Source organism: Ochotona curzoniae, unplaced genomic scaffold, assembly GCF_017591425.1.
Source record: "Ochotona curzoniae isolate NIBS_2020 unplaced genomic scaffold, NIBS_Ocur_1.0 contig_43, whole genome shotgun sequence".
NCBI classification, from domain to species: Eukaryota; Metazoa; Chordata; class Mammalia; order Lagomorpha; family Ochotonidae; genus Ochotona; species Ochotona curzoniae.
The window spans coordinates 11,942,951-11,969,415 of NW_024466218.1; the positions used below are offsets into that span (position 1 = coordinate 11,942,951).

At 46.1% G+C, this 26,465-nt stretch overlaps 1 protein-coding gene across 5 annotated transcripts in view; it reads left to right on the plus strand.

Annotated features, from left to right (window-relative positions):
• Positions 1–26,465, plus strand: part of FHOD3 (formin homology 2 domain containing 3) — a 431,569-nt gene that overhangs the window by 363,624 nt on the left and 41,480 nt on the right. For 3 of the 5 annotated variants that reach the window (XM_040984913.1, XM_040984914.1, XM_040984916.1), the window contains 4 exons: positions 2,411–2,430; positions 5,640–5,930; positions 13,626–14,509; positions 24,606–24,764. In XM_040984913.1, the coding sequence (XP_040840847.1) occupies positions 2,411–2,430; positions 5,640–5,930; positions 13,626–14,509; positions 24,606–24,764 (1,354 nt within the window). Of the gene's footprint in view, positions 1–835; positions 841–2,410; positions 2,431–5,639; positions 5,931–13,625; positions 14,510–24,605; positions 24,765–26,465 lie in introns of all 5 variants that reach the window. The other 2 variants (XM_040984917.1, XM_040984915.1) reach the window with 2 other exon arrangements.

Sequence of the window (26,465 nt, forward strand, 5' to 3'; positions counted from 1 at the left end):
CAGGAGTGATTATGTGCTTGCTTGTGGCTTAAGTCACCCACCACACAGTGTAGCAGTGTGATTAACAGCCGAGTTTTCCAGGCAGGCCAATATGGATTCAAATCCCAGCTCTGTTGGCTTGATGCTGCATGTCATTGAAGTCCTCTTGGAACCAGATGGTACATCCTCAGAGGGAACTTAACAGGCCTTGGCACAATGATTGTTTTCAGAGGTGTATGGGAGGTCATGGAACCATCAGAGGATGGCAAAGCACACAGAGATGGTAGGCATGAGAAACTGGGCACACTGTTCTTAGTGCTATGGTTACAGGAACGTGGTAAGTGATGGGGACTTGCTAAGAGCTGTAGCAAGCTGAAGGAAATGATGGGACTGAAATAGTGACCCATCATCCTTGTCTAGATGGGGGCCTGCCTAAAGGGAGAAGAGAGAGATAGTCCAGACCCTCTTGCCCTCCACCTGACTCCCCGACCAACAGGCACTGAACACTTGCAAGAGCTGTTCTTTGTAAACGTCAGCTTACTAGGTACAGAGTTAGAGTGGACTGAGGGAGCAGCTGAGTTATCAATCTGCTGTGTGGCTCTGAGCAGGTTCCTGAACCTCTCTAGCCTGTTTCCTCTTTGCACACATGGGGACATTCATTACTCTTTATTTCATCTTAGGGTTGTGGGAACCAAACAGGATGTGTAGTAAGGCCCTAGCCCCTCACTGTGTATAGGAAGTATCCAAAGGTGTGCTAGGTAGCACAGTGATTTATCAGCAGATCTGCTGGGTGTGCTGAGGTTTTGAGGAGTTGTTGGGCTTTGGAGGGACAAAGAGGAGAGGTGGGAAGAGGGAGTGTTTGTACCACCTACTTTGGGACAGGGCCACGCTGGCTGCGTCAGAAGCCCACTTGCCTCCTAAAACCCGTGTTTCTTCAGGGAAGATCCTGCAGTTGTCATTCTTTCTGGAAGGTCCCATGTTGCTGGCTTCCTATCTCAGTGCCCTGGTCCCTCTGGCTTTCCTGATAGCTGTTTCATTGTCATGACTGGGGTCTCATGATAGGCCCTCCCCACAGGAAGTTGACACCCTGGTGCCTGGTTCCCTTTCTTCCTTCTATTGCTTGCACTTTACATTAATTATCTGTCATCATATCCTTACAAACAATGTACTGTTGGCATTACTCCTCCTTTCATAGTCTCCCTCTCCCAACCTTTACGATCTCCATCAAAGCCCTCTGAGTCAGGTCAGTGCAGGTTCCAGCCAAGTGCATTTTTCTCATCTTTGCTAAGTGTGTTCTGGCGATGCTGAGAGCCGTCCGTCTGCTGTCTCAGGCTGCGGGCCAAGAAGACAGATCCCAGATTGGGATGCCTTTAATGCTGCCAGACCGTCCTAATCATGTCCTCCTTTCATTTGCAAAATTCACACAGCCCCCTCCTACCTCCACAGAGAGGAGGGCCCCTTGACACCTGGCCAGCATTCCTCTCGCAGTTCCCTTCCTAGCTGGCATGGCCCAGCAGGCTCAGGCCGATCTTTGTGTCCTCCTCCTGTCTAAGGGAGCCAAGGACGAGCTCACCTTGAAGGCCATCACCACCACATGACTTCCTGCTCGCTCAGTGTGACCACAGGTCCTGTCTCAGTGGTCGGTTCACTGCTCGGGTCCCTTGCCCTGTGTCTCCTTGGGTTAATCCTCTCCTCTGCTCCCTGACTTCTTAGATTGGTAGTAATCTTTTCCTCTTTGAACTTTGCTCCTAAGGTTGGTCATCACCCACCAGGAACCTTCCAATACAGTTCACAGACCATGTGGCCTCCCAGTCCCCTCAAGGTGCCAGCTGCACCGGGCATCTCCCGTGCCCTCTAACACATCTGTGCTCGTTATGGGTGTACTTGCCTTTGCCCAGGACATTCTCATGGCCACGGCCTCCTCCCCTTTTATTCTTTTTCTTTTTATATGTCATTTCAGCACAGAGACTTCTGTCCCTTCCCAGGGCTTGCCAAAGACCACTGGCATACTATGCCAGGCCACTGTGTGTGGTGGAAGCAGAGACTGGGCTTTCCCTGTGCCCACTGGTATCTGGGCACCACCACTGCCAACAGAGCCCATGACTTTCTTCCGGGCTGCTGTGCCAGCATCATGGTGCTGGAGCTGAGCTGGGCTGTCTCATAGTCAAGGTGCCCTTTATCACTGACATCTGAGGAATGGCCCTTATACACCAGGATTGGTGATAGTCAGAAGTTGGAAATGCTTTCACCTCTGCATGGTGACCAAGACCCTAGGTTCTCCATAGAACTTTCCTGCAAGCTGACAGGGTTCCTGTTGCTCCCTGGTGATTTCATGAGGCTTAGGGACAGTGACTCATAAAGCATGGCTGTGTTTCTACATGCAGGGGAGGCTGGGTGAGGGGTCCTAATGAGCAAGTAGGAGGCTACGGAGCAGGGGTGTTCCAGAACCCTGTGTGGAGTGTCAGGACTATCCCTGTGCTTCCTGAGACATTGTATCAGCTGGGGATGCTCTCTCTCTGAGGGAAGTCTGTGAGCGGGATGTGGGAGGGTGCTGGCTGTGCTCTGCAGGCGCCACTGCCTTTGTCTCCAGTATCTACATGGGGTGCCTCACCCTGTGCAAGGATGAGATGGAGAAAGAGATCTCCCACTCACTGGCTTATTTCCCCTAATGGCTGCAATTACCATGGCTGTCCTGGCAAAGCCAGGAGCCTAAAACTCCATCCAGTTTTCCCATGTGTTTGGCACAGTTCCAAGCACTGGAGCCATTGTCTATTGCCTTTTAAGGCACATTAACAGGGAGCTGAGTTGGAAGTAGAGCAGCTTAAACTAGCACTCTGATGTAGGATGCTGGTGTCACAGGCAGTGGCTTAGCTTGCTGAGCCACAAAATAGCATTTCACACCCCTACGTAATATGTTTATGTCCTTACCAAGTGCTGAGCTCCCTGAGGCAGGTGCACACATTATATTGATGATTCTTGATACATCTAGCATAGAGGTGATCAGGGATAAGCTCCCAGCAGTGTGTGCATCTTTTTTTTCCTCACTTTTTTCTTTGTTCATTTTGCTTGACTTGGATGTGTGTGGCTCCTTGTAGTCTGTGTACTGTGAAGGCTGCTGCAGGTTTGCCCCAGGCCTGTGGACCCTCAGACATGCATTCTGCAAAGGGGGTAGTTTTAGAGGTCTGGTGGGACATAACAGGAAGAGGAAGGAGACTACCCCAGGAGTTTGAAATGGGAATTGAAATCATGCCTGATTTCATGGTGAAACCCAAACATGTCAGCGTAAGACTGTACTCTGCATTTTTGAGACTACATGGCTTTTCCAGAACTTGCTCTCTGTTACCACACCTGTCCGGGGAGCTGAGTCTGTGTCTGCATACACTGGGCTCTGGACAAACAGAGAGCAGGCTATGACACAGAAATCAAACCATGGGTCAGGGGTCCCCACTATTCCACCTGCACAGACCACTGAGAGAGTGGGGAGGCACAGGTTATGGCAGCAGCCCACCCGTCTCGCTCTCTGAGATGGAGCCACCAGGAGGTAGCATTTCCCATCTGCTCACCAGTTAAAACTTCAGTGTCTGCCACGTGCAAGGCTGCTGGAAGCACACTTGCTTTTTTGATGTGGCAGTCTGAAGGGAATGTATGCAAAAACATGTGCTTTCTGTCAGCCAAATGGGGACACCACCACAGCACCAGGCTTCTGGTCTGCTTTTGCCCTGTTTATGAAAGCAAATGGGGTTTTGTCTCCCTTTGCTAAATAGGCTATTAGCAGATGAAAAAGAAATTACCATAAAAATTCCTCCCTCACCAAAGGAACTTTTTTTTCTGAAGGGCAAGTTTTCTCTTTCCCAGTGCCCAGCCCAGTTTCTGCTGTTAAACCAAAGTGCAGGGCACGCCTGTGGTTCTCAGGCGTGTGCCCTTGGCTTCCTCGTGCTGCTGCCAGTCAGGGCATCTCTGCCTGGAAATAGTCATCTTGTGGTACTGCCAGGGACCTGAAGCCATCACTCTGGGGACAACAGCTGAGCAACAGAGAGCCTCTGAACCAGTCCCCCTTCCTTGGAGCTCTGGTCTCCAGCAGAAGATGTTCAGGATGTGTTCCAGGGGGAGGCCCCTCTCCTATCCCCCATTCCTACCTACAGGACAACCGAAGGATCTGGGGGAGAAAAAAACCTGGTTCTCAGAAGACCACAGCCTGAATCAGATAAGGGGAGGTGGTGGAAATGGACCCAGCTGGTCCTGGTAGGAGTCTCAGCTGGGAAGCTGAAGGCAGCTACCTGCCCCATGAAACCTGAATCTTACTCTCTCCATTGAAGTGCCAATGCCAAGGCCACCAAAGGGGCTGGCTGTCCAGAGGTCATTGTCAACCTTCTTCCTCAGAGCCTAAGCCAGAAAGGTACCTCACTCCCGCCCCTCATTACCCTTTGAGCTGCTTGATCTTCTAGGGGCTGGATGGGTCTCGGGTAGTTTCCTCCTGTGTGTGTGCAGATTCTGCCTGGATTTGGTTTTGCTTTTGACCCTCTTTGCCTAGGGTCTGAGCACGTGTGCCATCAGAGCCCACAGCCAGGATTCTAACAGCGTGGCTTTGCCCACCTGATTAGAATCCCCTTACCAGTCACCTGTCCTCCTCTAGTTGGGGTGTGTAGCAGTTGGCTCAGAGCGTCTGTTCTTTTCATTTTGTTGCCAATCCCCAGCTCACACGTGAGAGCTTTGAGCAGCAAAAACATACATTAGCCACATCCTGCCATTCCCGTGCTCCCTGGGAATTTTTCTGAATGAGAACTTGAGCATTATACCTCTGCTTCTGCCCTGGATTTTCAGTCTTAATTAATAGTAATTTCTGTGCCTGTGAATGATTCTTCTAATTACTAATGATTCTTCCACTATCTTCCTTTGGTGAGCAAGCATGATGCTTTAACCAAAGGGTGATGGCACTCATTGGGTTCAGCCACTAATTTCCAAAAACAGGAAGCTGCTACTGCTTGTCACTTTGATTCATGGTGGGTGATGGGTCAGTCTGTCTTTCCCTGAAGGGGTATGGGGTCCAGGTGTTAGTTTCCTATTGCTGTGTAACAGATTTAAGCAGGAGATAGCCATTGAAATGCCCACGCAGACTCAACAGTTGCCATGGGTCAGATGTCCCTTGTGGCTATACTGGATTCTTGGCCGTGGGTTCCTGAAGCTGAAATCGAGATTAGGGCTAATTTAGGGTATTGGCAGGGATCTGGGTCTTTAAACCTACAGAACTGAGGACCTCCACCTGTGTACACCTTTGGTCAGGGGCTTCAGGAAGCCACCTTGTCATGTGGCCCCCTCTGTCTGCAAGCCCACAGTGATATAGATCCTTCCTAAACTTGTAACCTCTTGCCTTCCTTTGCAGCTGCTAACCAGAAAGCTTTTTGTGTTTAGTCTCTCTTGATTGGATCAGAATCCCTACTTTATCTTAATATCCTAAGGTCAGCTGACTTGGGGACAGTCCCTTCCCCCAGGCTGCATCAATTAGCATTGGAATAAATAACCATGACACAGGACTCTTAGCCACTGTGCTAGACTTCTGTCCACCCAAGAATGGCACAGAACAATCAATCTCACATCCCTTTCCATTGCCACCTGAGAAATCCCTTTTGTCAATATATAATCTCTGTCATTGTCTCTATCAGCAAGTGCTTGTCATCCTGAAGCCGAACCAGGCACCAAGCAGGGACCAGCAGTCAACGTGGGACAGATTGTTGATGAAGACAGCCAGGACGTAGCCGCTGCCCCAAGCGGAGAAGAGAGTGAGGTGGAGCGGCCGCAGGAGCAGGAAGAACGAGCCTCTCTCAGTGAGAAAGAGAGGCAGAACGAGGAGGTGAACGAGAGGGACAACTGCTCTGCCTCCAGCATCTCGTCGTCCAGCAGCACTTTGGAGCGGGAGGACAAGGAGGACAAGCTCTGCAGGGACAGAGCTCCTGGTAAATATGACCCCTTTGCTCGGCAGCTTCTGCCTGGGAACCCAGAGTAGGGGACCCGGGTGGCCAGCCTCCGTCCCCCAGCTGTGTCTCCCAGGGACTGGTGGTGGGGAATGTGGCCCCAGTGTCAGTCAGCAGCCCCCTGCCCAGCCCTCCACCTGAGGTGGGAACCCAGAGAACATGGGCTTTTCCTGAGGAGTGGGACCCAGAGGAGAGGCTTGTTTTCTTCTAGTCCTTTAACTGGAAATCATAGTGTTACATTTTTCAGTTTCTGATTTAAGTGTTTTCTTGCTCTTACCTCTTCCTCTAATAACTTTTTATTTAAACGATGTTGGGGTTGATGCATTTGCTGCAGCAATGAAGGTGCTACTAGGGACAACAATATCCCACATCAGAGTGCCTGGGTCTGAGTTCCAGCTCTCATTCTAACTCGCCATTAATGTGTACCCTGGGAGGCAGCAGATGATGGCTTAGGTTCTTGGGTCCCTGCCACCATGTGGGAAACCTGGATTGGCTTTGTAGCTCTCAGCTTTGGCCTGGCCCAGTCCCAGTTTTGGGGCATTTGAGAAGTACGCCTCTCTCTTTCTCTACCTCCCTAACTCCTTTCCTCCCTTCCTCCTTCCTTCTCTTTTTCTTGTCTCCTTCCTTCCCTGCCTCCCCACCTTTTCCCTCTTTCTGTCTCTTTACCTCCCAAGTAAATTTAAAAAAAAAACAAATTAAAAGTGGAGTGTGCTAAGCCACTGTAAGTGGATATTGAACACAGAATCATATCTATTAAAGTGAATTGAATGAATACTGGCATGAAGTTGTGGTTCACAGTGTTGAAGTCAATGTGTTAAGCCATACTGAAGCTTACATAATTTAGTAGCTTTCTATATTATATGTGTGAGCACTATTTTCTTCTTAGTAAAAGCTACCTGTTTTTTCTTATGGAACTATATATTTTGGGCTTTATACTTGATGGTCACTCAGTTTACCTGTGGGCTGTGATGTTACCATTGATAGTCAAATAGAATACTAGGTTATAAGCTTGGAGCAGTTGTTTGATGGAGTGGTTAAAATGCTTCCTGAGCTGCCCAAATCCCATATCAGACTGGCTGGATTTGAGTTCCAACTCTGCTTTCAAGTCCAACTTCCAGCTACATGGCACCCTAGTAGGCAGTAGGTGATGGCTCAAGTAGTTGGGTCCCTGCCATCCATCTGAGAAACCCAGGTTGAGTGTTCAGTTCTTGGTTTTAGCCTGGGCCAACACCAAGTGTTGCAGTCATTTGGGGAATAAATCAGCAGTTGAGATCGCCCTGTCTCCTTGGCACATGCATAAGCATGTTCTCTTGCATGCACTGTCTCTGCCTTTCCAATTAAAAAAAATATATATTAGTATTGGTGCAAAAGCTTCCCAGGACTTGGGGAGGGGTCCATGTAGGGTTATAGAAAATGTAAATGATTGATTCAATCTATAGCATCACAGTGTTGGTTTTCCTACTCATAACTTGTATACTGTTTAAGTAGGCTACTACCTTCCTTGCTCACACTCCTCCAATGGAAACATATAGTACGGGTCTTTGCACGAGTTACACAGGGCATACATCTACCTGCTCCATGGTCAGGAGGCCTATATCTTGGGCCCAGTGTGCAGGTTTTTCAAGGACTCCATACTATTACCTACATTTGCCTTATTGATTCTGCCATTAAGAACAGCATCTCAGAGGTATGGATAATTTGATGAAAATTGCCTGAACTAATGTCTCCCAAGAGACCTGTCAATGACTTAGTCCAAAATAGTTACTAGTTCAGATTTTTCTGGTTAAAATACACTGCTACATTTTAATCTCTATTTGGTCAGTTACTATGGGGTGAAATAATAAAGGAAGCCTAAATGATTAATTTACATTTTAGGAACTATTGCCTTGAAAAGGGTGTGTCTTTGTGTTTTTTTTTTCTTAAGATATATGATCAAAGAAGTATTAACTATACTGGTATGAATTTCTCTTAAAGCCAAATCCCAATTGATCTCTAAACTTCTGCTGGTTATTCATGCTTAATCTAATTATGTTCCTAATAGAGCACCAGGAAAAGGGTTAAGTCTTCTTAAATCATGGGTATTTTTTTTTGTTATGAATAGTTTCAAGAATTATTCATCATATCTGGGTTTAGCAGTCCCAAAACATATCATCAAGTTGGTTTAGTAAAAATAAGCCCAAGGAACAGAACTTTCTTGGGTCGGATTGTCCAGTATTCTTCCAAATAAGGATAACTTTCCAAAATTGGAGACTACACTCCTAGGGAATGGCCATTGACTTGCTACCCAAAGTGGTGATGTCTGGGGACTGGAGCTTTGTCGTGATTTTTCTGCCTTGGTTCAGTGCTGTTTAGAGACTCTGTTGTGTTTATTTGCTGTAGCTTCTTGGTTTCTATAATGCCCTCTGCTTGCAGGAACCTCCACAGCTGTAGTCAGGGCAGCTCTGTCATTGGAGCTCTTGCTTTGCACAATGTTCTGAATTAAATCAGAAAGGAATCACCTGTCTTTATTTCCAATAATTGTGTTTGCTACTCAAAAATGAATCTGAAGGAGCTGAAGCAGGCTGTTTGTTCTGCTTGTGTGGTTTTATATTTGACTTGTGTGCCATTCTGTGACATTGAGGTGAGCGGCTTTCTCATGGCATTCATTACGCTTTGCTGTGGTGACTTGTGTGATTGTGCTTGGTCTCCACCTCACTGTAACGTTCATGAAGATGAGGAGGTTTATGATGCTCGTGGAGGGATGGGTCCTCATTTCCTAGAGCTAGGTGCTGAGAACCTAGGTCTTATAAAATCAAGGGAGAATACATGGTTGATGGCCAGACTAACCTCCCTTTTCTCCAGTGCCAGCAGGGCCCAGCTGGGAGCTGAGCATCAGTTATGACTTGATGTAAACAAGGGGTAAACCACATAGAGTGGGGTGGGTCGAATTGGCTCTATGTTCTTCCCAGTACAGAGTCATTGAGGACCGGCAGGGAGCTGAGCCTCCTCCTTCATTCAGAGGCAAGGGAAGTCAGCGTCCGTGTTCCTGCGGAGAGGCCAAGGATGTGCTGGACAGGTGCTTTATGTATCAGCAATGAAGTTGTGAGAGTCAGCATTATCCCTGGGTGGTGATAGCATCCCTTTGCAGGGAGCTGAGTGCTCACCTCCACCAGGACATGGAGCACAGGCCTATCAAGGGGGACTTGCTGCTGGGAAGAGGCTAACTAGGATCCAAAGTGCAGCACATCGTACCTAAAATGTTCAAAACATAGTAGAAAGTTCCTCATCATATCAAAACTAGGATACTCACATCTTGAATGGGAAAAGGCAGTCACATAATGCCAACATGGAAATGAGCCTGAAATTAGAACCACGTGCAAAGATTTTGAATCAGCCATCATGGTACTTTTCTATTTTTTCCTGAGTAGCTCTACTTAAGCAAAGAAGTATACGATGTTTTTTTTTTTTTTAAAGTAAAGAAAAGAAAAGAACTGAGCAATGTAAATAAAATAACTTATTGGATGGGCTTCCTGGTTGACTTCAAATGATAAAGGGAAAAAGCCATGAACTCAAAAGTAGATCAGTGGGAACTACTACATTTGAATAATGGAGAAAAATAGCCTGAAAATAAGAAGGCTCAGAGCCTTAGGGCCTTGTAGGACTGTAAGAACAGATCCAACACCCACGTCATTGGACTTTGAGGAAGAAGAATGCTATAAAAACCTGAGACATAGTGGCCAGAAATTGCCCACAATTTTCAAAATTTATGAACTTAGAAATGTATTAACCTGAGAAAACCTCCAACAGGGCACATCCAAAGACATTCACACCAAACCGAAAAATAATCCAAGTTCTGAAAAACTAAAGACCAAAAATAATTTCTAAAGAAACTAGAAAGAAATAGGTTAGCCGTAAGGGATGCTCATTTGAAGCCCATGGAGGCCAGCAGCAAAGAGTATAATACTATGGAAGTGAAGGGAGCAGTCAGCCATGAATTGTGTGTCCAGCCAAAGTACCCTTTAAGAATGACAGGTAAGATAAAGGAAGACAAAGAGGATTTGTCACTGGTAGACCCACCTTACAGAAAGATTAAAGGAAGTTCTCTGTACAAATATGGTGATAGAACACCAGAATGAGTGAAATTCAGAGTAGAGTTTCTCCTTGTGGGTTTCAAACAAATACATTTGAAGATGAAAGCAAAACATGACATTTCCACAGATGATATATATAAGGAAATATATAAATTGGTAGTTTAAAAGTGAGGGGGTAAATGGATTTGAAAAGAAAGCAATCTCTAAAGTTCATGCAGTTGTAAACCCCCAATACTAGTGGACTTTAGTTAATGTGTGTATTGTAATATCTAGAATAATCATGATAAAACTATATGGTGTTTTACACTTAAAAACACTCTAAAAATTAAAGATGAAATTCTAGAAAAGATTCAGTTAACCCAGAGGAGACCAATAAAGTGTAAATAAAAACAGAGAACCAACAAAACAAATGCAGACTTAAACTCCAGCATATCAAAATATTTCTTGCATTAAAAGACTAAGATTTGTGGAGTGAATAAAAAATTATGTTCTGTGTCTTTAAAATTCATTCCAAACATAGGGCTAAAGGTAGATAGTTAGAATGTAGGTAAAGGTTTATAATGCAAACATTAATCAAAGAAAAATAGCAGGCCCAGTGTGGTACCTTAGTGGCTAAAGTCCTTGCCTTGCATATGCCAGGATCCCATATGGGCATCGGTTCTAATCCCAACAGCCCTGCTTCTCATCCCGCTCCTTGCCTTGGGACCCTGCATAAACGTGGGAGACCTGGAAGAGGCCCCAGGCTTCTGGCTTTGGCTCAGCTCTGGCTGTTACGGCTGCTTGGGGAGTGAATCAGCAGACAGGTCTTTCGCTCTGTTTCACCTCCTCTCTGTATATCTGACTTCCCAATAAAAATAAACAAAAAAGTAGGAGTGACAATATGAAAGTGCTTTTAAAAGTTTGTGAGAAAATGGTATTAAAAGAGACATTTATTTTGGTGCAGAAATTTTTTAAACCCATGAGTTTTTGGTAATGTGCATTTTTCCTGACCTTTTGAAGCTGTTCCTTAATAGTATCAAAAAGAATCAGAACAAAGGGAATTAGTAAGGACAAAAAGGGACACTACAAAATTATAAAGGAATATATGACTTGAGAGACTGGTGTTGTGGCACAGTGGGTTAAATATGCAGGCATACCGTGTTGGATTGCCAGTTCCAATTCTCTAGCTGCTCTGTGTCTAATCCAGCTTTCTCTTACTGCACCTTGGATGAGGAGGTACATTAGCAGATGATGAGCCCAGTTCTTGGACTCCAGGAAACCATGTTGGAAACCAAGATGGATTCCTAGCCCCTGACTTTAACCTGGCATTTGGGGAGTGAATCGATGTTGGAACATTTCTGTTTGTCCCACTCTGTGTCACTCTACCTTCCAGATAAGTATGTTAAAAAAAAAAAAAAACCAGGAAGACGATTGAAGAAGCAAGAAAATCGTTTAGAAGTAGTACCCAGCTCTGTTATTTTCACTGTTGCCAAAATAAGAACATACCAACATCTCCCAGTCAATCGAGAAAGCCACATGCTCTGTAGAGAAAGACTTCTGGTTTTATCTGCTGCAGCTTCCTGGCATCAAAATCATCTCCCTGTTTATAAGGCAGCCTGGACCAGGGTGAGGCCTTGGAACCAATAAGGAAAGGAATTGAGTTTCTGTGTATAACATGAAAATCTGGTCAGCAGGGTACTGTGTTGGACATGAAGGATGATAGAACAGGAGTCAAGGATGACTATGACATTTTGGAATTGGCCACAGGATGGATGAGGTTGTTGTGCCTGGGATAGGAAATGACTGCAGTTGAAGCATGGCCAATTTATGGATGGTGTTGAAAGCTTTAAGACTACTTCAGATGATGATGAAAAGAGTATAGATGGAGAGAAAGGTTGAAAGTAACAGGGAAACAGTAAAGGGATCGGAGAAGTAGCCAGACAGAAAGAAGCACTCTTATTGCATACCATCTCCTGGACCTCCTCAGTGAATGTGACCTGAAATCAAAAGTACTCAGGAATGAGCAGCTTTGAAGAACGGTGCTATCAGCTGGGTTCTAAGGGATGATCAAAAGAGAACATACAGGCAAAGAATTAATTTGTAGAAGCAGTCTCATTGGAAAGAAAAAGAGAAAAGCTGGGTGGTAAGGGGGGTAAGTAGGATCAAAGCAGGTTTTGTGTTTTTAAGATGGGATGAATTACACATATGATGCAAGGGTTCAAGTTTGACCTGGTGTTTAAGATGCCTGGACCCCATCTCACAGTGCCTGATTTAGATAACTGTCTCCAGTTTCTGACTCAAAATTTCTGCTACTGCAGGCCCTGGAAAGCAGCAGTAAATAATTGAACTCTTGCCACTCATGTAGGAGCCCTGGATTGTATTTCTAGCTACCAGCTTTGACCCCAACCATTATGGGCAGTTGGGGAGTGAGCCATAGGATGGGAATATTCTTTCTGCCCATCTGTCTCCTCCTGTGTGTTTCTCTTTGCCTGTCAGATAAACAAGTTCATGAAAAAAATTCCATTAAAATTTTTGGAATTCTTGCGTAATTTTCCATGAGTTCTATGAACTCTCCAGTATATGCCAGATGGAAGGATCCCCTGGGAAGCGCTTGGGAGCTAAAAGACAGAGCAAATGGCTGGAGTGGTTTCTTAAGGCACTTGCCTTCTGTAGAGAGAATGTTTTGTGGGGAGTTGTAGGAGGAAGGCCTTGTCTTATGGCTCTCTGGATGACCTTCAGAGATCTTCCTGGTAGGCTGATAAACTAAAAAGTGTGGCTGTCCCTGCAGAAGCATATGGTGCAGGTGCAGGGGGTGTGAACAGAGGGAGGGGAATGAAGTGTTATTTAAGAGAGGGAGTGAATGAAATTGTAAGGCAACATTAAGTCTCTGGGAGACTAGTGGCCATGAACTCAGTGGGTGATAATGGTATGGTTTGTACTCTACTCTAGGCCCTTTGAGGTGTCCTGGTGAAGATTCAGGGGAAGGGGGCAAGCAGAGGTAACTTTATATTTCCTCCAGTACTCATTAGAGGGCCAGGGAGTGGCTTCCTTTCTATCCCATGACTAGTTGAAATGAAGGCCTCTTAGCTACTTGTGGCTTGTTGTGTCCTGAGTAGCTGCTGTGGGTGAGCCAGAAACAGAAAGTCAGTTTCTCCCCTGGGCCCCAGTGGGAGCCAGGAGCAGTGCTGGGGTGTTGGCTCCAGGGCCTTGGGCAGCTTTGGCTGTGGTTGCTTTTATCTCAACATCTTTTCTGAAGTCACTACTGTGTGTGCAGCCCACCTGTTTGTTTATTTTGAAGATTTATTTTTTTTCATTGGAAAACTAGATTTACAGAGAAAAGGAGAGACTAAGATTTTCTATCTGCTGATTTACTCCCCAAGTGTCTGCAATGGCCAGAGTTGCGCAGAATCCAGGAGTTTCTTGTTATTCTCCCATGTAGGCTAGGGTCCCAAGGCTTTGGGCCATTCTTTACTGCTTTCCTAGGCCACAAGAAGGGAGCTGGATGGAAAGTGGAATAGCCAAGGCACAAACCGGTACCCATATTGGATCCTGGTGCTTGCCAGGAAAGGATTTAGCCACTAGGCTCCCTGCTGGCTTTTTCACTTGTCTGCCTCCTGTGTTTTTTCAGGTTTGTGGTCTGCAGGCGTTCAAGATGCGGGTGTAAATGGACAGTGTGGCGACATCCTCACCAACAAACGGTTCATGCTGGACATGCTGTATGCCCACAACAGAAAATCCACGGATGATGAAGAGAAGGGTGAGGGCGAAACGGAGAGGACCGAGCAGGAGGCGGAGGTGGTAGCTAGCCTTGCCACCAGAATATCCACCCTGCAGGCCAGCTCACAGGTTCAGGACGAGAGCATTAGGAGGTCAGACGTTGGCTGCTTGGACAACCGGGGCAGTGTGAAAGCTTTTGCTGAAAAATTCAACAGTGGGGACCTGGGAAGAGGTTCCATGTCTCCTGATACTGAGCTCAGTGACAAGGGCCCGGAGGTGGCACCTACGCAGCTGAAGACAGAGTCTGATTACATCTGGGACCAGCTCATGGCCAATCCAAGGGAGCTCAGAATCCAGGACATGGATTTCACTGACCTGGGGGAGGAGGATGACATTGACGTGCTGGATGTGGACCTGGGCCACAGGGATGCCCCGGGGCCGCCTCCCCCACCTCCGCCCACCTTTTTGGGCTTGCCACCTCCGCCCCCTCCACCCCTACTTGACGGTGTGCCTCCCCCTCCAGTCCCCGGTAATTTATTGGCTCCTCCTCCTCCAGCATTCAGCACTCCTCAGGGCTTAGGGTGGTCCCAGGTAGGCAGGGGTCAGCCTGCATTTGCTAAGAAAAAGAAGACTATCCGTCTGTTTTGGAACGAGGTACGGCCCTTTGAGTGGCCATGTCCTAACAATCGCCGCTGCAAAGAATTCCTGTGGTCGAAACTGGAGCCCATTAAGGTGGACACTTCCAGACTGGAGCACCTGTTTGAGTCCAAATCCAAGGAACTGTCTGTTACAAAGGTATGGCTGGCCTCAAGCTTGCTTTCTTGATCAGCAGTTGTTCTATGCACAGTAGCCTACTTGGGGTACAAATCTGACCTTTAGATAGTGTTCTTGGGTGTAAACTGCTTGAGTGAACAGGCCTTTGATTAGCTAACACCAACACCAGCTTCTTAATCTTGGGCAGAGTTGCTTTCAGAGCACCAGATTACCTTGGGAATAAGACTCCAAGGTTAAAGAAGGATGCCAGTGGAGCCAGTAGCAGATGTTGATGGTAACAAAGGCAGGTGGATTTGCTGGCTTCCCTAACTGGCTCCTTGTGTTCATTTGATCTTACTTTAATTGATTAGGATTGATGGTAGTCGTTTCAACTTCAGCTGGAACCACTCCGGGCCTTTGCTGAAGCAGGAGTGCAAGGGACATTCTTTTGGATAATCCTCTGGCTGAGCCAGCCTGCTGCTACTCTATATATGGTTCCCAATAACCATGTATTCAGTAGCCTACAAATCACATATGCATCTAGTTGCAAAATTTTTTAACTTTTAATTTTTTTTAATGTATTTGAAAGGCATAATGTCAAACAGGGATAATGAGAGAGAAAAAAAAAATCTTTTTTGGTTTATTTCCCCAAATGGTTGTAGTAGCTGTGATTCTGAATATCTTCCTATTTTAAGAATGCCCCTTCTCCTCAGAAGTTAGGGGAATGAGAAAATGCTTGGTGAGAAGCACTTAAGATTACTTGCTGAATCCAAAAGTGTCTGGAGCATCTACAGAACAAGAATGAGGGAGTTTGTTCTGTCAGTGCTGTGTGATGCTGGAAGACCAGTCAGGGGAGCTGACATTAGTCACCTTTCTTTCAAAGCACATGATGTGGTTCTTAAACTCCCTGCTCGCCAGCTGGCATTGAACCAGTTGCTGTGTTCACCCAAGGTCAGTGAGAATGTGAATCTAAATCATTTGCAGCCTCAGGAATTCCCTGAAGGCAGAATGAGCACTTGGTTGGGAATCTGTGGTGCTCAGATCTAGCAGAAGCAATCAGGCCCAGTCAGCCCCGGCACAGAGCCCCAACATTGTCCTCTGTAGCACGTAATACCTGGCTCCCACTCCTGCAGGCTATGTGTCCTTGCCTTTGCAGACCTGGTGAGAACTGAATGATGCTGGGTGAGCTATATAACCTTTTCAGGTCTTATGTTCAGCCTGGCACTTGGGAAAAGGCTGGCTGGGATTTGGACACCAGTCTGTAGCTGCCAGCAGTTATCCACCGTTGCCACCTCCTTGGTCCACTGATCTGGTTGGCGCAGTCATCTCCGTCCACTCATCCTGCCTGTGCTCTTGACTGGTGTGTCTATTTTGACTTCCTGTGGTTACTCATCAACCTGGTAGGATGGGGGGTGGGGGGGAAAGGTGTTCCTGGACTCAGTGACAGGGGAGGGGAATAAATGGAAGTGAAAGTTTGGCAGTGAGCCTGTGTCTTTTCAATTAAAACAACAAGCTGGTTTGGTCACTAGTTTCCTTGAAAAGACATAAAATGAATGTTGCAACTCCTCTTTCCTCTGGCTTGCTGTGGCTGATTTGGGTATTACTAAAACCCTGGCTTCTGCAATCCCAGTAGCTCCTAGTTTCATTCTCGCTTGAAGCAGATAGTGGCCTCCTAAATGCTCAGTAAGTGAACAAGTAGTCACTATTTGCCTCATTGTAATAAAAGGGAGGCACAAGAGGAAAGAGCTTACAGTGAACCCTCTTTCGGGGCACTGCATTGGCAGATTGCACAAACCATAGGTGGAAGAGATTAGGGAAAAGACATGAAGCACTGTTGAGGCTCTGTAGACTCTTCTTGTCATCATTCCATAAACAACACAGGGGACTAACTCTTTACTTAGTATTTACCTTGGTTATGTTATAAGAAATCCTGAGATGACTTAAGTTGTATGCTAGGTTGCACATGGGTTAATATACAAACACTAGGCTGTTTGATGAGCATGCACAGATTATGGTATTTCTAGAAGCAACCCATCCATAGGTATTGTTGGAGAACTATATTGGAAAGTTTACCAAAATGATTCCAAAATGTTCTGCAATAGGGCCCAGGCAGCTGTATCTTTGCCTCTCAGGGTAGGAAATGTAAGAATAAAATAAACTACAAAATGTTTTAAAAAGTAAAACTGCAAATTAGGTTTTAAAGCCATCACCCTGGAAAGCAGGGTGCATTTTGTTTGAGTTACAAGTACAGACAGAATCAATTTCTCTTCTATTTCTAATTCTTAGCTATGCTCTTCATACCACATAGTCGTGAATAGCCACTTCTAAATTCTGGTTTGTGAGAAGGTTTTCATTAAACACAGTAGAATATAACACAAATAAAACAGGAATGTACTTCACAAGGCTGCACAAAATAAGGGAAACTGGTTTTAGGTTCCTTGAGAAAAGTAACACCAGAACAGTTACAGGGCATGGCTGGGACCCTTTAATCACCCCTAAGGCCAAAATTTATGAGCCAGACCCAAGGCTGGGGCGATCGCTTAAAGAATATAATAGCAAAAAAAAAAAAAAAAAAAGAAAGAAAATCTTTTAGTTTTCTTCCCAAATATGTCATTTCTAAAGCTGTATCTACTTGTCTTTAAGCAAGAAATAGATAAGTGCTAGATAGGTAGATAGCTACATAGCTTTTTAATATGACAACCTTCATGAAGTTTTGTGGAGAAAACTGGAACCTTGTGCTGAGTTTTTGTCCCCTGTGTTTCTGCTGATGATCTAAGATGTGCTGAGTCACACAGGAGTTAGCGCTTTCCTGGATGGGTGTTCAGGTGGAGCATCCCGGGAGAGGGTGAAGAGAGGACCTCCATGAACCTGACTTCTTCCTGTGGGGGCCCAGAGGGCAAGATTCCAACCTTGTACCTATTTGGAGTGAGGTCAGAAAATCCTCTAAGGAAAACATCTGTAACGGCCAGCCAAGAACAGATGTCCGGTAGAGCAGGCGGCCTAAACAAAGGGCCTCCATCCCTCTTGGGACCCTGATAGAATCACTCCCTTGATCTCATTGGATTTATCCTGGGGATTAGGCTCTAGAATGACTTTGGAGAAATTTAACTGAATGACAAGTTTCCAGAGGTATAAAATGACTTGTTAAAAAAAAATATCTAGAGATGGTGCTTTCATCGGTTGGAGCAGTAAGCCTTATCCCAGGTCTAAGCAAGGCTCTCATCATCATGTAAAGTTACCAGTGAGCTTCAGGGAGCCTGGGATTCCCAAGCAGCACTCATATGCTGATGGTCCTGAAACCTGGGTGCTTCTAGGAGATTGGAATGCTCTCAGCCTGACTCAAGTGTAGAACACAAGGGGATGAGATATTTTATAGGTCTTCAGGAATCAGAAAAATCTGAATTCTGCCTGGAAATTGCAAACACAACTTGAGGATCTAAATATGGGATCGGACGCCCTCATGTGCCAGGAAATCCTGGGTGTGCCTATTGTGCTGGTACTTAGTCCACTGGTGAGGGTAAGAAAGTAAATGAAAGCAGGAAGCCTGTTTCTCACTTGACCTGTGCTAGCATATGGGATTTCAATTTTTTTTTACCTTCTTGAAAAAATCCAGGCCTGTTCTGACCACGGATTTGCTTCCTAACTATGTTTTTGTTGTTGTTGCTTTGTTTTGTTTGTTTCGGCAGTTCTGTGGATGTATGTCTGAGCTTGTGGCCTTCACGTTTTGCCATGTGTCTTGCCATCACCCTTGTTGCCAGACTTCAGGAAAATTGTACCCTTGTCCCCCACCTTTGGGATATCTGTATCATTGTGTCCTAGTAACTGTTACTTTTTCTTAATAGACAGCTTTGGCAAAATCCTTTAGTGTCACTGTATTGACAGTGAGCAGGGAGCCAGAAGGAATGGTTTACCGTTTCTGGAACTTGAGCCTTGCCAGTTAGGCACAGGGGCTGCAACAGCAATGCCAAAAAGCATGGACAAGGGCTGCTCCTCCAGGACTCCATGGTTCTTTTGACAGTCCCATCCTTAGCCCGGGTGCTGTGTTCAACTGGGAAGTTCTGGGAGCCAGACATCCACTCTGTAAATGTGACATCTTCTCTTGGTAGTAAAATGAAGGGGTGATCCTTGATGGCCCCCTTTCAGAGAACTGTGTCATTTGCTATTTACAGTTTTTATTTCTCTTTCTGGCTTTTCCTAATGGTTGCCAGCAACCCTCATCGTTTTCTTTTTTTGGTGCGTGACTCTGATGCAGTAGGGAGTAGGGAGTCAAGGGCTTTTCTGTTCCCCAGGATAGGGACTGGAATCAGGTCATGACCACATTTGTATGGTGGTAACCTGGCCCCCGTAACCATTTGCAATCAAGTTGGGGCCCTTCCTTGAAGAATCCAACATATGTGCTCTTGGGGCAATCACTTGTTCTTTTCAAAGCCTCCAGCTGTATATTTCCTCTTTGCGGGACATTTATTCTGTGCTCTGCACTGAGGAGCAGTGTCACACCCAAGATCCACTTGGTGAATGGCTGGATCTGCCCTGCTTAGTTCCACCTGAACCTGTGCATCTGTTTAGCTGTTCTAGAAGACATTTGTTACCATATGGCACTTTCTGCCTCTTGAGGGTGGCTGGATATGCAGCGTCCTACCTCTGGTTGTTTGATGAGTCAACCCAAGCAGACAATGACCAGGAGAACGTGGAGCTGCCCTGCCTGTGAGCCTCAGCTGTTAACAACCGCCATGTTCATCAGCTCCTGCCTCTGCTTCTCAGAACTCTTCCAACTCAGGCTAGGAACTGAATGTAGCCTCATGCTAGAGGACTCATTCCTGTTTCCCCACAGCTGGCCCCTCACTTTTGGGCTGTGAGGGAGAAAGGCCCTGAATTGCCATTATGCCTGCCTTCCTCCTCCTCCTCTCAAAGTGCTTAGCACACCAGGACAGCCTCTCCTTCTACAGGGGGTGTCCTCTGTCTCTCTGTCCTCTGTCATGGCTGTTCATTGTCCCTGCTCCTTCTCTTGTTCTTGGCCAAGTTCAATCTCAAACAAAAGCCCTACATGGCCTCCAGTTCTGAAGCTCTTCTCCGAGACACGTCCTCTGTGGTACAGGGCTCTCCTAGGTATGTTGGAGGATCCTTGCTACTCACACATTTGTGGGAAGAGCTTGGCTGTAAGGAAAGTTCAAATTTACCAGACTTTCTGGAACTAAATCAGGACCTGGCGTCTGCCCAAGGTCCACTCTGCAGCCTTCAAGAGACAAGTTTCTTTTTTGCCTTGAACAATTTGAGACATATTTGGGAAGGTAACATTTTCAGATAGTCCTGCAGTGGGTACCCCACACTGCCTCTTGTCCTCCCTGTGTTAACATGCCCTAGAGAGAGCTGTTCCTGTGTTCACACCTATCCATACCCATAGTAGCCTCCTTCCAGCATTGCTTTCTCCCTCAGAGTTCTTGGAACCTGCTGAGGAAGAAAGCTGACATTTGGCTGACCTTTCATCAGAAAATTGAAACAGAAACCATTATTTCTTGCTATCATGGAACTGACCCATGGTGAAATTGATCCTGGCCTTCCATGGGTATGTGTTTGCTGTTATTCCTGGTGAAAATATTCCCACTGGAGGACCAGACACATAACAGACACTGGAGAAAGATCTGTGTAGGGAAATCAGGTATCTTCCAGTATTTATTTATTCCCTCTCTTTGATATGTGGCCAATCAGAAAGTGGCAGGTGGAACATCATTGATGACAGCTGTCAGCAGTGATGGACCCCAGTCAACAGCAAACTGTGAGGTATCTCCCTGCACCCCACCCCCCATGGCCTCTTCTTAAGAAAGTTTTGGGCATCTACTTTGTCATGTTTATTCCCTAGATTTGTGTGTTTCACTTTAAGTCATCTTTTTGTTTTGTTTGTGAGGGTATCAGGTCTTTGACATATGCTTCTGGGCCGCCAACTTTGTTGTCTTTGTTGGAATGGCCTGGATCATGCTGTTGGAATTTTCTCTACATTGTTATTCTGTTCTGCCAAGGAGTCTAATGTCTGTGTGACACATTATAATGCACCCTGAGAGGAGGCATATTTATTGCATGATAAATACTTATTGTTGATTATGTAGGGATCATATGTAACATGACTGTTTCAGAAGATTGTTGATTCACTTTGTTCCTATGGCATTTTCTGCAAACCTTAGAATTCTTTTTGCCAAGTATAAGAAATCTAATTTAAATGTCTACATAGCTGTTTATATATATGTGTATATATACATATACAGCTGTGGGTATATATATTAAACTTATTTTTTCTAGGGTCATGTTTTTCCTCCTTCTAATTCTTTATTACTTTGAAGCAAATGGCATCACTTTCTTCAAATAGTCCCCCATATGGCAATAGGTGGTGGGTGTCATTTCCCTGTTTGGCAGGAGCATGCCTGCTATCCTGACACAATGCACAGCAGCTTTCTCAGCTCCTGCCACACTGTACCTCACAACCTCCTTGTGGGTGCCCTTCTTAGCCAAATCTTCCATTCCTTATATGAGGCCCACTTTCTATCCCCTTTCTATCATTGACCAACTGCCTATTTTTCTAATTTCTGTAAATAATCACTGTGGCTTATAGATCCAAGAAATGCAGGAAGTACAAAGGTTCTTGAGAGAGACAGACTTTTGTCAGGGGTAGGATGGAGGGTTGGCAAGGGGAAGGGACCAGAAACAGGCATCTGGGTGTTGGCCACCCTCAAGATTCCAGAGGTGAGATTGAAGGTAGGGCCATGGCAGCGAGAAGGAGGGAAGGGCTTTGTGACGAAGGTGGGAATTTCTCTGTTGTGAGACCATACTGAAGACATGCAAGCTTCACCACTGGCTCCTTGGGGCTCCCAGCAGGACCACTGGAATGGAGGAGAACTGATGACTGCTAATCTTCAGATGGCAGGTGCTGCCAGGCATAAGGGGCAGCCCTTTGGTGGTTGTGGAAGGGAAGGAACGAGCTGGACAGTCTTCCTGAATCATTCCTTCCTCTCAGGCAAACGTGATAGAAGACACATTAGTGTTCAACAACTTCTGGAGATAGGGGTGTATTTTAATGACCAAGAATGACGTGTGAATGATTCCTTTCCAAGTTGTCCTGTAATCCTCATCTTCCCTTTGTAGTGGGGGAGAAAGAGCTTACACACACACACACACTGTAGTCTTAGGAAGCTTGGCTGCTTGTTCCTTGCTGACTTCTAGGGAAGTGCATCAGGATGTGGGGGGTCTGTTGCTGTAAATTGAATTTTAATGCAGACAGGACCAGAAGCATTTTAGCTACGGATCTACCATGTGGATCTGTATAGGTTTTTCTCCTATATGTGACTGGATACTGGCTGACATAGCCTGAAACCCAGTGAAGGTGGGGCATTTCTCCTCCCACCTGCTGGCCATGGGCAGTATAACCAGGGTGGGCATCTTTTCTTGTTTGCATGAAGTTCCAGTTGAGCTTATGGGCCTGCTTGGACCTCTCTCCATGCTCCCTGAGTAAGGGAGTTTGTGGATGAGGAGTTCAAAGGTTTTTGATTATAGAGAATTTTTGCTGCTGTCCTACATTTCATTCCACATGACCATGAGATGTCTACTGCCACACCTGCAGTATGGTGGGCCTTATGTCCACATTCAGGGCAGCAAGGGGGCAAGGGCAGAAGGCAGGAACCACTAAGTCAGTCTACTATTTTATTCTGGAAAACTAATGCCAGAACTAAGTTCCAAGACTAGTTTTAGATGTAAAGCACCCAGGCAAGTGACTGATTTAACTGATACATTGATAGCTTGGCAACAATCAGGGTCCTGTTAGTCAACAGAGAGAAAGGAATGGCATTGGGGTGGGTGCCCTGCAGAACCTGGAGCAGTAGGCACTCCAAGATTCTTATATTGCTCTTAGAGGTTGACTATTTCTCTTCCTTGCCTGTTCTCAGCATTTCTCAGACCTTTTCCATTCCTTCTCAGCATTCCACACACATAATATCTTAAATTAGATTTAAAAAGCTAAATGGAGAATTCGCAGGGGCTCCTGCCAAGTTGATTTGATTAAACACTGAGGAGACATAGCTTACCCTGCAGAGCAGGAATGCATCTGTGCCACATGTCCTTGGAAGCCCACGGCTCAAAGCCCACGACCACACCCACAGGCGTTGATGCTCAAGAGCAGAGCAGCCGGGATGCTCAAGGTTGTTTTTTCTTGGAGAAATTTGAGTTTGGTCCCTAAAGCCCATTTAAGGAACAGAATAGAATTGTGGCAGTTAATTTAGGAGGGCCCAGGAAGATGTCAGCAGGGCTTTGTCCTTATCTCCCTCTCAGCTCCCTGGCTCCCTGTCGCTGGTGTTGCCATAGACCCAGCCAGATTCTCTGCTTCAAAGGAAGGGGATGAGGCCTGAGCTCAGGAAATGGGTTGGTAGGAGGGATCCTGCCCGCGGAGAGTGCTCAGAGCTTTATAACTCTCCCATCATATGTCCTCTGCCACAGGGTTTCATCACACCTCCAGTCCCACCCCTGGCAGATTCCATCCATTTGGACATCTCCTGACCTGTCAGCTAGGTACTAGATATTTTGTGGGTGTTGGCTATTACAGACCCACAGGACCTACACATTGTGTAAGTGTCTGTTCTTATAGACCCACCAGGGAGATATGGTTGTCTGCTGTTGAGCCTCCTGGTGCAGCAAAGCACAGCCAGTTCTGTGATGCACCTGTATTTCTCCTGGAGAGCCATTATTCCTGTTCGTCTTTGCTAATGCAGACCTGTCACATGAATCACAATGATTCTCTTCCCAGCTGTGATTGCCTCAAGAGAAACCTGAGCAGGAGCAGTGGCTAGCTGTCCTCCCTTTTGCTGCACCTCCTCCATCATTGCCACCTACACTACATAAGAACTAAAGGAAAGATCTGGGGGCCTTTGATCACACCTTGGGATGTTGACAAGTGTTGGTACAGCATTGCACACACTGTCCTAGCCTGTGAGAGCAGCTGTGATGAAAATACCATGCTCTGAGAACTTTATTTCTTATGGTTCTGGAGGCTGTAATGTGAAGATAAAGTTACTGACCAGTTTGTTTCAGGGGAGGGCTCTTTTCCTCCCTTGCCCATGGCCACTTTCTTGCTATGTCCTCATAGGGTAGGAAAGAGAGCTAGCTCTCCCATTTTTTCTTAGTAGGACACTAACCCCATCATGAGGACCCACCCTCATCATCTTGTTATCTCCAAAGAACCTGCCTGCAAATATAGCACACTGGGGACTTTTAAGTCTGAATCTGGGGAGGATACAAATAATCAGTCTGATTTCCATGCTGAGTTCCAGCCATGGGCTTGCCCTAGGCTGGCCCCGGAGTGCAGAGATGAGGGAGCCCCAGGGCCTGCCTATAAGGAACCTCCAGGCCAGTGGAAATCCTTACGCAGGGACTCTGTGAGGATGCAGGGCACTTTTGTCCCCTTATCCTCTGTCCCTTTGTTGACTTCCATTTCTGTCTGCCCCTCATTCTTGTTTGTCTCTTGTTGCTGTTCACCAGTGCATGCCTTTTCATTTCTCCTTTTTTTTTTTGGAATGCCACTCATCACACACCCAGGGAGCCACACATATATCTGAAGCATGACAGGGAAGGCCAGTTGCTCTTCAGGAGACAGAGTAGAGGATGTCTGAATGGTAAGGAAGGGTGCCCGAGATGATAGAGCTAGGGAGCTGAAGCCCCTGCCTGGCCAGCCAGGTTCAACGCTCCTTATCTGTGTCCCATCTTAGCATGGGTGCTGACTTTTTTTGGCACCCATCCCTAAGCACAAAGGCCAACCAAGACTCTGCAGCCTGCCCAAAAGTGATTCTGACAGGTCTTGATTTTGTTTTTACTGCTTCTAGGGGGCAGGGTTATTTGCAAAACATCACATTTTCCCAATTGAAGGAAAATCCATTTTATTTTGCAATGTGTCTGACTCATGAAGTTCCATTGCCCATTGAAACTTGGCAACATTGCAGAGCTTGGTCCTTGATCTCTGCTGAGCAGTAGCCAGTGCTTCCTCAAGCCAACTCAGGGCCATTTATTTTCATCCCTAAGAAAGTAGTGAGTTTGCTTTTGATCATGGAACACAGAAAGGACCCAAAATGTTGCATTAATCTTTAATTCTCCTTGTTTTATCACCAAGAAAACTGCTGCCGATGGGAAAAGGCAAGAGATTATTGTTCTGGATTCCAAGAGGAGTAACGCCATCAATATTGGCCTGACGGTGCTGCCCCCTCCGAGAACAATTAAGATTGCCATCCTGAATTTTGATGAATATGCCTTAAACAAAGAAGGAATTGAGGTAAGAGGTGCTCTAGCAAGTGTTGTTTGTATTGTGTGACATGTCACGTGTTGTGACACTTTTCTGTGTCACGGGATGGCTTCCTGGAGGTGCCTTGGTCTATCTCTGTCTCCAGAAGCCTCTACAGAAGGGCAGTCATGCTCTCTGGCCTTATTTGCTGGGTAGAGATTTTCACTTTGCCTATTGAGTTGAGAGAGTCCCATGCTCTGCTTTATTTACTGCTGTCTCTCAGAGCATGCTTTGCCCACTTCAGAATGGGAAAAGAATCCAATGAATTCTGGAGGCAGCCAGGATCTCCTTTATATCTTTTCAAATCAAATGCTGTGTGCTTAATGTTGAAAATGAAAGTGAGGTGGTCAGTTGTGTTCATATCCACATAGAGGACCTGGTTTCTCCCTGGGAACTTGCTGGGTGATGATGAGCTAGATGGTTCATGCCAATGGAAACTTCAGTATTTGCTGATATTAACATCAAAAACAGAGATTAAATGGCTGAGGCTATGTGACTGGTGGGTGTCCCAGGTGGAGCCTTGGTTCATGGCGTTCTAACAGCCCATGCTCTGCCTTTAACCATGGACTGATTTGTGCAGGTTTAATGTGAATATTGGAGCAAGAGCAAGTGGGGGCAACGGCCCAGCATGTGGGTTCCTACAGAGATGAAATAGCCTGGGAATCCACCCTAAGCACCTGGGGAACACAGCTTTTGATGTTGGGTGATGCCAATCCATCTTCCTTTGGGTTAGAGTTCTGGATTCCCTAAAATCCTTTGTACACAGGCTTGCTTAAAAGACTTGAGCATTAAGGGAGCCACTCAGGCCTGACCCTGAAATGGGAACAAGATCAGAAGGGAATAAAGACCCAGGACACTGTGCCAGCCTCATCATAGCCCAGTGTACAAGAGAGAGTGGTGGGGCTGTGGTGTGTGCTGAGGGATGAAGCCAGCTGGCAGGTTGCCTTTTTGCTTTGGAACCAAAAGGCCTTCCAGGAAAAAACCATTGCTAGAGGTGCCCCTGTCAACATTCATGCCCAGAATGTGACCTTATTGAGAACTAGTATCTGGCCGATGTAATGAAGTTACAGTGAGGTTCTAGATCCGATGGGGGATATCCTTACAAAAGGAGAAGAAGGTAGATACAGACACAGAAAAGAAAATGCCATTTCATAACAGAAAACACACAGGGAGCCACAAGGAAAAGAATCTCATGTGATGATGGAGGCAGAACTTAAAGCAATGTATTTACCAACCAAGGCCAAGAATCACCAAAAGTTAGGGGGGAGTCTCCCCTAAACCTGTGAGAGGGAGCAAGGCATAGCCACCACCTTGATTTGGGGTCCCTGGCGTCTAGTGTTGTGAAGGAATCAATTCTGTTGGTTTGACTCACCCACCTAGTTTGTGGTAACTTGGTATGGCAGCCTCAGGAAAGCTATGCAAGACCCAGGAGGCTCTGCTCTGAGAAACAAACGTCTTGAGAGAAGAAACTGTGATGAGAAGGAAAATGCATTCCCCTTCCTGCCTGGAGAGGAAGTTGCACTCAGAACCCTGGAGTCAGTCAGTTAGCCAAGCAGGGCAGCATCTCCAAATGGGCTGCTAGGGAGGACGGGCACAGGGCAGTCTGACTCGGGCCCAGCAGATAAAGGAGTGAGCTAGCTGACAGCTGTCAGAAGCAAAGAGGGATTCTGAGGCTGCAGGAGTAGAAGGAAG